This window comes from Oratosquilla oratoria, chromosome 21, assembly GCF_046742065.1.
Source record: "Oratosquilla oratoria isolate Oo_2021 chromosome 21, ASM4674206v1, whole genome shotgun sequence".
Classification (NCBI taxonomy): Eukaryota; Metazoa; Arthropoda; class Malacostraca; order Stomatopoda; family Squillidae; genus Oratosquilla; species Oratosquilla oratoria.
This window is the reverse complement of record NC_134797.1, coordinates 36815012-36827511: the sequence shown is the minus strand read 5'-3', so window position 1 is coordinate 36827511 and position 12500 is coordinate 36815012. Positions and strand designations below refer to the sequence as shown.

The window sequence follows — 12500 nt, the reverse complement described above, 5'->3', positions numbered from 1 at the left end:
TCATCATTATCCTAGCTTACATTCACATTTTCTCTATCTATAATTATATATCTTGTTGCCCATCTTATCGTTTTATGTACCTATATTTTGCTTATTAATTTGTCTATATTTTTTCTTTATGTTTTCTAAACTAGAAGCCGAACTCGGTACAGTAACGATGTTCGATATCGTAGTGCTGGAAATAATTGTTATCACATTTGTATTAACCATGACGTAAAATGGTTATAAATATGACTACTAACTCCATACTGATATCTTTTTCGATAATGTAAGTAATGGTCGTTATTTCCAAGATCATATTCATAATAGCATTTAGGTGCTACTAATAACGATTCTAGATATATCAGTGATAACTATAATCCACTTTAATATAACTAGAATATGTCTTTATAGCAGTGGGAATTATTGTAAAATATATATATAAATATGCATTATATCGATACTGATGCAAGGGATGACTGTTAAGGTTATAATGACGAAGGCGTTATTTGTACGATAGAAAATGGTAAAACTATAAAGATATGAGTAATTACACCGATTATGAGAGTAAGTGTAAGACAGTTTTATGAGCATCAGATACAATGATAAGCAATAACATTTGCAATAAATCTGTAGGAGTAAAAACGAGTAGTGATGATAACAGTAATATGAATTTATAAGTTCATTGTTATGACAATAATTACTAGAAATGTTAAATCCTGATTAATGGAATGGTTTGCTAGAGTAATGAAAATATTCAAGTGATATGATAACTGATGAGGATGATGACAGATATAAAGACCTACAATTGACTGTCATGCAATATCAAGAAGGAATATAAATGATAAAGTTCCTGTAATGGTAATGGCGATAATCAGCCACTGATATACTAGAAGTATTCATGATTTTACACATATGTAGAAGAATATAAAAAAACAAACACCTGAATTGCATTTTTGCATTGATTCTAATCGTATTTGTGTGGTCATTACAGTAGTTATTGACAATTTTTAAGTTGATTAAAATTTGCTCTTAGAAAGATTTCTATTACGATTATTGACAATTAGTTAAGGTAATGAGACCAGCTGAAATGTCACCACCTGACATTATATTGACCCTGACAAAGATATTTCATACACGAGGCGATGATTTGTATCTGTTCCAAGGATTTCCATAACTCACGAAACTAATCACTGGCTGCTGAATAAGTAGAAGTATTACTGTACTTCCTCTGAGCATATACCTTAGTTACCTTACTGACTGACACATTGTCTGACTTACTGACTGACAAGATAGTGGATATGTATGCGAATAGTTTTCAATGCTGAAGATAGCTCGAAGAATCTGGACTTGTGGAACGCTCTTGGACACGGTTACTGATGATAGTTGTCGTCAATTGCACTGGTTCTGTAGTAGTTGGACATGCTGGATCTTATATAAATGACATATAAAGCTAAGAAAGATAGTATTAGTATTAGTATCCTCATATTTAGAATGTTATAAAGTAAATAGTAGCCTGATGTCTCGAAACTTGTCATAGTCCACGGTTCCTTTGCTGATGAACTCTTGGCGTTCTGCGGTGTTCATTGTGGTGACAGACTGACATGTCCGATAGATGCAAAAGACAGAAGCAGTTCCCGAGAGTGAAGCACCAGGTATAACTTCAGTAAGGTCAATACTAAATGCTTGAACGCAATGAGTGGATAATTACATTTGAATGACAATATTAGTGACTTCTCCACATGTGCTACAGAATGCACCCTTAGACAGAGAAGGTTTTGACAGTAAAATTCGAGGTACCAACCCTTCAGACAATCCGGCATGATGAAAGTTATATTGATTGTATCTTCACATGTAGAATATCAATAGTTTTCTTTAGAATTGTTGTTCAAATGAAAGCCTTCTATCAGAGAAACAAGGTTCATGGCCACCTTATAGGAAGGAGTGCATTGGTGGCATAATCGGAAGCGTGCTGGTCTCGCATTTGCTTAGTTGGGGGTTCGAATCCCACGCTCCTATTCAATTCCCAGCACTGACTGTTACTCTTCCCAACAGTCCTGGCGTAGACTCCTTACCTTCTTCTTCATAGGAAGGAGGCGATAAGGGCAACAACTCACCATTATTGTGCCTCACATTGCTGTGTTCATACAAACAAAGCATTTAATAATGTTTCTCCGTTCGGCAAAGTATGGAAATATAATACAAGAGGTGTTTTAAAGTCTCACAAGTGTGGGTCATGTTCCAGTAACTCATTGTAGTAACTGTCCTTTTGCCATCATACCACGCTCTCGTTTTGAGATTCTTTACTTGAAGGTCTGTTTCTCCTCTCCCATAAACTGTCTCGGTATGAAACTCTGATCTTCAAACAACTGCTTTATTGAGGCTAGGGTTCCTAGGGTTGGTATCTATATTTATCGTAGCAGTATCATAATTGACACTCTCGTAAACTGATACTAATGATAGACTTCCATCATAGCATTAACGCTAGAGATGTCCATTCGCATTGCTCTTTGTGCAGGTGATATATTCTGATAACAATGTTTGTGTTAATTGTTCTTTTTTATGCCAAGATTGGTACCATTTGGGCACTCCTAGTACCAGTGACTGCTTCTATGGGTGGCGATGGTGACAAAAATTCCCTCCTGGGATAGTATTGCTATAGAAACATCATTCCTGAAACCAGTTCTTTTTCGGCGATGCAGTTAATTGTGACAGATTCAGCGGAGTATTGCCACAGGCTATCTTGCAATAGAAATGATTCGCATTCTTTTTTGTATTGCTATGGAAACACATGGTTGTTTCTTAATAGTTGTTTTTCTCTAGAAACTAGTTCGAATAATTCTACAGTTGAAGTGCGTGAGACAGAATGAGTGGAAGGGTGGTGAGGTAAACACCAGGAACCGATGGAGTTTTATTGCTAACGTTTCGTCCTGAAAGTTAGCAATAAAACTCCAATGGTTCCTGGTGTTTACCTCACCACCCTTCCACTTCCACAGTTGATGACTAGTGATGACTTTTTGACAGTTGCATAACAAAGAAACCAGCAGTGGCCTCTATGACGAAATGAGCTTCCTGATGAAATCTTTTACGATGTTGATACGGCTATTGACATATTCTATGACACCCTCTAAGAAACACTAATACAAGCATCAAGAAAATTAATACAGATTTTTTGGTGGGTTATCAACACCTTTCCCATATTAATAACGATGTATATTATAATAAATCTAATAGCACCAATACTTCGTATTTGAAATTTATGTTTAACGATAAAGACAATTAATTGTCTCTATTTGAAGTAAAAGATCCCACCGTTAATGTCATTGACGTTTGTAATGTCATCCCCCCAGTGTCATTTCACAAATTACATTACCTGTTACATAAACATTTCTCTTTCACTGGAGGAATAAAAAAAAAAAAAAAAAAAAAAAAAAAAAAAATATATATATATATATATATATATATATATATATATATATATATATATATATATATATATATATATATATATATATATATATATATATATATATATATATATATATATATATGTATTTGCTTCTTTTTCCTCACCAGGATAAAAGCCGTTTTCATTTATGGGACACTTAGGATCAATAGATTCAACATATTGAACTGCATTTGCTGTTAATGATCTGTTCGTTTCTCAGATTAGCATTAAATACTTTATATAATTTTATATATTTTTTTTGTATACAATCACATCATGAGAACCAAAATGCTATAATTATAATACATTATTGTTACCCCAAAGTGCAACAATATCCAAACAAATACGTCAACACAAGGTGGTAATCATATCTTTATTCGTTTGCACGCTACACAACAAGAGCATCTCTACATGGTCCCGTTTGTCAGACTGCATAATCATACCATTGCACGACCTTGCCAAGGCTCCCTCAGTGTAACTAACTTGTTTCTCATTGCGCATGCGACTACTTATGGTTCCCTCGAAAAAAAAAAAAACCAGCTTCGTTTTCCAATTATCTTATCATTTCTTTTACCACACAGCTCCAACACAACAAATTGTAAGCTGATTTTCGTCAAAGCAAGGTTTTATATTTGCACAACAAGTCAGCTATGTGATTCTACTACATAACGTAGGCTCAGGGAAAGCCAACCTTTGAACACCTTAATGTTAAAAGTACATAAACAACAGGTACCAGAGAAGAAAATCATTCAATTTTTTTTTAATTTATCACCAGACATCAAGCCCGAGAACATCATGTGCCAGACTGGCAAGTCGACCAATGTCAAGCTGATCGACTTCGGCCTGGCCACCAAGCTCGACCCCAACGAGGTCGTAAAGATCTCTACTGGAACAGCAGAGTTCGCGGCTCCTGAGATCGTAGAACGTGAACCTGTTGGTTTCTACACCGACATGTGGGCTGTGGGTGTTCTCGCATACGTGCTCCTTAGCGGTCTTTCTCCGTTCGCCGGTGAAAACGATATTGAGACCTTGAAGAACGTCAAGGCCTGTGACTGGGACTTCGACGAAGAAGCCTTCTCCAACGTGTCCAAGGAAGCCAAGGACTTCATCCGCCACCTCCTCATCAAGAACAAGGAGTAAGTACTTTAAAAAAAAAAAAAAAAATTGTAAATACAGGATACCTTAACTACTTGCTTTCTGCTCTCCATGAGGTAAGTCGATAGGCATTAACACTTTGTTTCTTGACCACAGCAAGCGTATGACGGCTCACGAATGCCTGGTCCATGCTTGGCTGCGCGGAGACTCTGCGCCGCGTCTGGAGCCTATCGACATGATGCGCTACATCCCACTCCGCGACAAAATCAGGGCCAAGTACAAGGAATGGGAGAAGTTCCTCCTGCCCATTGGTCGCCTGGCCGAGTATTCATCTCTCAGAAAGTTACATCTGGAGAAATACAAGATCCACGATACCTACTTCGGTGAGAAATTGTTGTTTGTATCATTGAACAAATCATTCATAGAATACTAAGGTTCTGTAGTCTAAGTTATACGTATGTAAAATAGATCTTTTTAGAGTTCTTTGAAAAAAAAAATCTAGTTTTAACAAATGAAATTATGATTATTAGTATATTTCAATTTACTCCATAAAGTCCCTAAAATTATACTTACTGCATGAAACTTAAGCATTTAGTGCTCTATCCTGGGTAACACTTAAGGATAACTGTTATAACTCGTTATTTTCTCTTATATTAAACGACCTGACGTTTTCGTCAACAGACCGACGACAATGCGCTCCTCGGTTCGTCATTCGGCCACAGAACGCCTTCACCTACGAGGGCCAGAGCGTGAAGCTCTCGTGCCGCATCATCGCCACGGCCACTCCGACCGTTACCTGGTACCACAACAACGTCGAGCTCCGCCAGTCCGTGAAGTACATGAAGAGGTATGCCGGCGAGGACTACTCCTTCGTGATCAACCGAGTCAAGCTGGATGACCGCGGAGAGTACATCATCAGGGCCGAGAACTCCTACGGCGCCCGAGAGGAGCCTGTCTTCCTCAATGTACAGCGTAAGTGACTCCTTTTTTCTTATATAACAAAGTACTAGGTATCTAAGAACTTTGGTTAATTCTCTAGTCTTTGCTATCACAATTTTGTTTACTTTCTCCTAGAAACCCAACATATATAGATATTAATTGTCGTGTTTCATATATCTTCTTTCTTCCGTGCTTCCTTCGTCGTGGAACAGCCATGCCACGTGAGGTTCCACAGTACAAACCTCAGGAACAACCCATCCGACGCAGGCAGCCACTCAACTACAAGCTTTGGCAGGATGAGTCGGACGCTCTACCTTCATTCACGTTTATGCTCCGTCCTCGCGTAATCCAATGCCACCAGACGTGCAAGCTCCTCTGCTGCTTATCCGGCAAACCCGTTCCCAACGTCAAGTGGTTCAAGGGATCCAAGGAACTTCACAAATATGAGTATAACATGACTCATTCCGACGGCGTCGTGACGATGGAGATCGTGAACTGCACGCCGAACGACTCTGGAAAATACCGCTGCGTTGCCACCAACAAGCACGGAAGCGATGAGACCTCTTGTGTCGTCATCGTTGAAGGTGAGTCCTTCCCTGTCTTTAATCAACTTTCATTTGAATCGAAATTTCTGGAAATGTTTGATATATCTTATAGTGTAAGGTAGGATTAATCCAGAACTGGGCAAAGTTCTTGCCGGATGGCGCTCAGTAGTTTCAGAACAATCAAGAAGAGCTTTTGGATTCCAACGGACTTCATGAAGCAATGACTTCCCTTCATGTGATTTTTTACTGATCACGGATGGTACTCAATGTTTCCTGGTCAGATCCTTTCATTGGACAGACCGTTCGTGATTTCTGCTAGCTGTTGCATTTAAAATTATATTTCTTCGCCTCTTAAGAAGCTTTAGGCTATTCTTTTTATTTCTTCAGACTTACTTGTTACAATATACTTGACACATTTTAGGAATAAGACATTTTAATATGACTTTCCTGCCATATGTATATGTATGTATGTATCATTTATGTATAACGCACGTACACACACACACACACATACATATATATATATATGTGTGTCTGTGTGTGCATATAGATATAGTATAGTAAATCTTATACATACATATACATATGGGTGTATTCATATATTTTTTTTTACAAATTCACATGAATGACTACTTTGACACGTACTGCTCACACCTTGTTACTATAACCTTCAATTATTGAAACATATTTTTGTTATGATTGACCAATGCAACGAATATTAACTGGCTTCACCCAGTGACAAAGACACTCTATCGAATTTTTGCATAATCACACTGTTGAATCTAACATCTCGCTTAAACCCACATCCACGTCTTCATCACAAGATTCTTAATGCTCAAGTTTGTCTCATACCATGTGCCTTTTTAACGCACAAAAATCGTACTACTTTTTTATATTGGCTATCTTTTTATGGTAATATGGGCGAGCTTAGTGTTTTTTTGCATAAAATCTGAAGTAGTCCTCACGTATGTAATTTGCACTTTCTAAAGACATGAAGAATTCAAGATGATATCTAGATACAAAATCACCACATCAATACCTGTAATATTTTCGCCTTCCAGGTACTTTCCTTGAATTGATATTTAAATAAAAAAAACTGATCACCTGTAATTCTAATTCAAATATATGGTGGTTTTTCGTAAAAATATGAGACAAATGAAATGTGAACCCCTGGCAACCTCTTTCACACATATTCTCCTTGCCAATTTGATCTTACTTCCTTAACTACCTTGGAGATAACTGGAATACTAGAACTAGAATGACCTTAACTGTACCTTCCACTCCTAAAGGTGCTGGCACATATACAGAAGAGCAAAACAAATTGATGAGTCAGATGGGTTTCTCAGGTAAAGAAGGCACCATTGACGTGGTTTGCCGAGTGCCATCTAGTGTATATAACGTGTTTCACTGACCCAAAGGGGGCAGAGTCGGATTTCGTGAGCTCTTAACGAGGAGTCACAGATTATACTTAATATTTCATAACTTTTTCAAAGCTTAGTGCTCCTCCTTCAGAATACTTCCCGCTGTCCGATTCTGCTCTATGATCTGGTCAACAGCCGAAACCAGCTCAGTAGATAGTTATAACAACAGTACAGGAATAACAAGAACAACCCCTAAAGAAAGAGAGAGAAAATAAGGCGATTCAGCTATAGACTCTGCCACTTTTCTGTGGTATTTATGGATCCCAAGCGGAAAAACAAAAACGAATCTGAAATCTTTACGATGTTGTTCCTGTACTACCAGATCAAATGAAAACTAACGGTCAATTCTGGAATACCTGCAACGCTACTGATCGTACAAAAGTGATCCAAGCGGTAATTGTCCAATTTTTTACTTTTTCTAAAATCGAATTGTATCTAATGAAACATTTTCACAAAGCATACATGAACAAATTTTCTTGATCAGACTGTATTGCATTAAGATTATTCAATGATAATTGCATTAGCTATTGCTGGTAAACACTTTATTGCATCAACGACTCCTTTTCATCAGAATACAAATACCAAAGTATCTTGTATAAATATTGGCATTTTTATCATAGCATGCATATATACCATGAATTTGCAAATCATAATAATGATAATAATGATATTCACTTAGAGCTTATGATATGAATCATTGAAAAATATCCAAATCTTATCGTATTAGATGATAAATTTAATTATTTTCTTCTGATAGTTGGTAAAAATATAAATTCATATACTCGTACCAAAATTCTTTGATAAATGTAGAATTCATATACCTGTAGTTTTAGTGACAGAAATATTATCCCATATATAAATATGCAGACCTACAAAAGAACGCTCACAAAAATTTTCGTTAGAAAAAATGTAAATGTAACCTTAACAACTTTTTTTTTGGCAAAACACTTCCAAAAATAATCGGTAGTGATGAGCAACCAAACATTCAATTACAATTCAACATTTGACACATCAACACAAGTTATGTTGTTCACTGATGTAATCACTGCGTGTAGCAAACGTCTATATAAATACTTTTAAATAGAAAAGTGCAACTATCACTTTGGAGAAAAGCCACGCCACTGAAACTTTTGTCCAACTGAATCTTACAACTTTGAATTGTTACCTAAAAAGTTAATGCATTTCGTTGTTGAGCCTCAATTTGTGATACAATTCATACACAATAAAATCACAATTCACTTTACATCTATTTCACAAGTGTATATTTACAAAGAGAGAACATTGATACAATATCGTAGAACACAATGTTGATATGATTTTTGCGTAGATACCAGTCAAAAGTAGAAATGTCCACTAAAATGCGACAGCGCAGTCTAAAAACCCAACGTGAATGTTACTTAAAAAATTCTCGTGTACAACAAGAGGACAGTCCTGCAGATGACTCGTAACCCAGTTCTGTTGAGTCGTTCGGTGTCACTGTTACCCCAAATCAGACAATGGTAGTGCGGGTGGATCTGCGAGTCTGTTTTCTGTTACTTATAAAAAATAATTTATTTTTACAGATTTTATTTTATTTAGTAGATTAACATTCTCCTTTCTGCTGTTACTAGAGTTGCAGCTTTAATGCTTACCATCTTTTCCTCTTTTTTTTTCTCATAACTCTTCCCGGCATTAGGACTTGAAGTCACTGACGAGCAGACATCTTTATTAAAGACTTTGTCATCGGAAGGTAACGACTGATTTTGAGAGTAGTTCCAAGAACATCAATCTATATTTCGTCCCTTTGTACGTCTATTTGCAACAAAATATGGAGTACCTTTCCCTCTGTGCATCAACAGATACGACAATTCCGATCCCTTTTGTGCGTCCCTTCTATCATAGATCATCTGATCTGATCCCACTGTTGCGTCTACTAAGTCAACGATGCCGGATCTCCCTTTCAATCTCTATTAGATCAACAGATTCAAACCCCTACTCGTCCACCCTTGTCAAATACTAGATGAGCATTTTTAACTCACTTTGTTTAATTCCAAAAGACAGCAAATTTATATTCTTCTCCTGTGTCTTCCTGTGAACTAAGCTGTTAGTCTCTTATAGTGGTATGTGTGAACCGATTGGATGTAACTGTGTGCACGCTTGTACTCGTAGACTTTCCATAGAAAAGACTTAGCGTTATATGTTGACTTAGTGTAGTGTGCTGCATGATTTTGTGTGTTTAGGAATATCAAACCTTAAATATCTAGAGTATAAGTTTGTGTAACTTCTAATGACGACTGTACAGACAAGTTTGACTAATTTTTAGATGAGTAGAATAGGAAGATTTTAGATGCATATATAAGAATAATGTGAATATGACTTATACCAGTCTTTGTTTACGATGATATTTCGACCACATCATGTACATATGGAACTATGTCTACATTTCTCTCTGCATGCCCTCCGTCGTCTGTCGAAACGTGCTGATCTGTCGCAGTTTATCCCAACATATGAATTTTTCTCTTTCTCCTTTGTTTGGTTTTATTTTTGTTTTGTCAAATCCCCTTTGTGTTTTATGTTTTATAAAAAGTTTTGTCAGCCAGATTTTGATACTATGTTTTAAATAGTTTGCCATTAGTACTCATTTTTATTCCATTTTCACTATTATTATTTTCATAGAGATTTAGGTTTTTTTATCCAGTGGTATAAAAGATAACACTCATAGGAATTTCTAATGACGGGATTTCTATCAGCCTAATAATACCCATCTCTCTATACTGGACCTTTCCCTTGCGATGAGCCGACAAAGAAAAATATTTTTCATTCTTCTGCCAAAAGTCTTTATTTTTTCACATATAACCGTTGAAATAATCTTATAATTTTTATTTTCTAATATCTTCTTTCAGTCTATTACTCCCGCTCTGGTTTCTTTGATCGGTTTCTTTCAAAGGCCTCTAATTTTTTTTTTTTAACTATTAGCTTTTTTTAATAGATATTTATATTGCTCTGATTTCCTCTTATACTTTTTGTAATTTTCTTAATTATGTATTTTTGCTCTTCACCAGAATTCCCATGAATTTTTACAAACTCTTCCGTTCTTTCGAGAATTCACTGTAAGCCCATGTCTAATTCTAGCAATAATTTTTACTTCCCTGCTTTTATAAATATCAATCTTTACTTCTATTATTTGTTGGCTCTTTTCGCTACTTTCACGAAATAATTATATATTTTCCGATCTCCTATAACATTGTCCACCCCTTAATACTCACTCAATAGCTATCGCGATATGCCTAACACACTCTTTCACTTCTGGTCTTAGGACCCTTACAACTTATTTCCATTTATTCTCCTCAGTTCAACAAACTATTTCCATTTCTAATATACTTCTTTTTGCCCCGCCCTCTTTGCTCGCGGGTATTTCTTGACCTTCTGAAGACCGGAGATATATTGAAACCACCATCAAGGATCTCCCGCCTCCACCAACGCCCGCCATAAGAGTCGAGACAGATTCCTCTTCATACTTCAGTTCCACACACAAAGTGAGTGAAATAACATACATTAATATAAGAACCATTGCATGCAGTCAGGACCAATTTCGATTTTATTCCTAGACACATTGTGCGCTGGTTGCGTGATCGGAAGCGTGCTAATCTCGTATTTGTTTAGTCATGGGTTAGAGTCCCGCACTTCTCACCAATTTCCAGCAGTGACTGTTACTTGCCCCAGCTACGCGCCTCCTGGCGTAGGATCCTCACCTTATAGGTTGCAATTTTTATGTGTAGATATTCTTGACGAAATTCTGATGTTCCTAGTAGTCCTGAGGTTTACACATCACAAGAAACAATAAAATGGTATATTAATTAAAGTGAACAATTTATCCATCTTCGCCCTCCTCCCACAGTCGGCCGCCACCATTGCTGTGACTAGCTCCTCCGCGTCAAGGAAGGACGTTTCCTCCACGACCTCCTCTTCCTCCACAACGGCGGCGGCGTCCTCAAGCGCAAAGAGGACACTCAAGCCCTACGGCAAGAGAACAGACTCAACGGGCAGCACCTCTAGGTCACGCTCGGCTACGAAGGAACTCGAATGTAAGTTTATCTAAGAAACTTAGATCCGATAATCCACATTAACTATTTGGGTCATACAAAGGTTTTTCTCTACTTGCGATGCTCATCGTAACCTCTTCTCTTTTGCTTTATTTACAGTGCCCCCTGACGACTCCCTCATGCATGCTCCAAGCTTCACAGGCCCTCTGCCCCCGTCCGTGGATGCTAAAGACGGCGAACCATACACCCTCAAATGCACAGTCAAGGGTGACCCCGAGCCTCAGGTGACATGGTACAAGAATGGCGAAGTTTTGAGTTCTTCTGACATCATCGACCTTAGGTACCGCCAAGGACTGGCTTCTCTCACCATCACCGAGGTCTTCCCCGAAGATGAGGGTGATTACGTATGCAAGGCCACGAGCTCTCTGGGTCAGTGCGAGAGTAAGTGCCACCTGCGCGTCTTACCCATGGACCAGCAAGGGGCCGCAAGGGGCGTCCCGAAGGGTGACAAGTTGCCCCGCATCTCTCAACACCTCACCTCACAGGAAGTCCAGGACGGAACACCCGTGACTCTTACGTGCACAATCGGAGGCGCCACCAAGTTCGACGTCGTTTGGTTGCACAACGAGAAAGAGATTAAGCCTTCCAAAGACTTCCAGTACGTGAAGGAGGGTGACACGCATCTGCTCAAGATCGCCGAGGTGTTCCCAGAGGATAGCGGCGTGTACACTTGCGAGGCCTTCAACGATGTGGGCGAAACCTTCAGCACCTGTGTTCTCGTCGTAAATAGTAAGTTATTGTTGTTGTTGTTGTTATTGTTGTTGTTGTTGTTGTTTTCATTGTGTTCCCGGTTGGGGACTACCACGATGTTCTCTACCGCAGTTAAAAGTATGCTGCACTTATCCAATCACCCAAACCTGTGACATGAATTTCTTGCAAGTACAATAGAACCATAATTAAGATTACTGCAATCCCATAGTAAAGACAATATTTTTGAGAGTGACAGGGATGTAGCAGAGATGCACTACTCTGCTAGTGAATTTAATCTGCT

The 12500-nt window shown here is 37.9% G+C and overlaps 1 protein-coding gene across 37 annotated transcripts in view; it reads left to right on the top strand.

Moving 5' to 3' along the window:
- Positions 1–12500, top strand: part of bt (projectin protein bent) — a 191175-nt gene that overhangs the window by 176658 nt on the left and 2017 nt on the right. For 35 of the 37 annotated variants that reach the window (XM_076204746.1, XM_076204763.1, XM_076204762.1 and 32 more), the window contains 8 exons: positions 4203–4563; positions 4679–4905; positions 5204–5494; positions 5674–6045; positions 7296–7352; positions 10839–10942; positions 11305–11491; positions 11609–12238. In XM_076204746.1, the coding sequence (XP_076060861.1) occupies positions 4203–4563; positions 4679–4905; positions 5204–5494; positions 5674–6045; positions 7296–7352; positions 10839–10942; positions 11305–11491; positions 11609–12238 (2229 nt within the window). Of the gene's footprint in view, positions 1–4202; positions 4564–4678; positions 4906–5203; positions 5495–5673; positions 6046–7295; positions 7353–9102; positions 9157–10838; positions 10943–11304; positions 11492–11608; positions 12239–12500 lie in introns of all 37 variants that reach the window. The other 2 variants (XM_076204727.1, XM_076204738.1) reach the window with 2 other exon arrangements.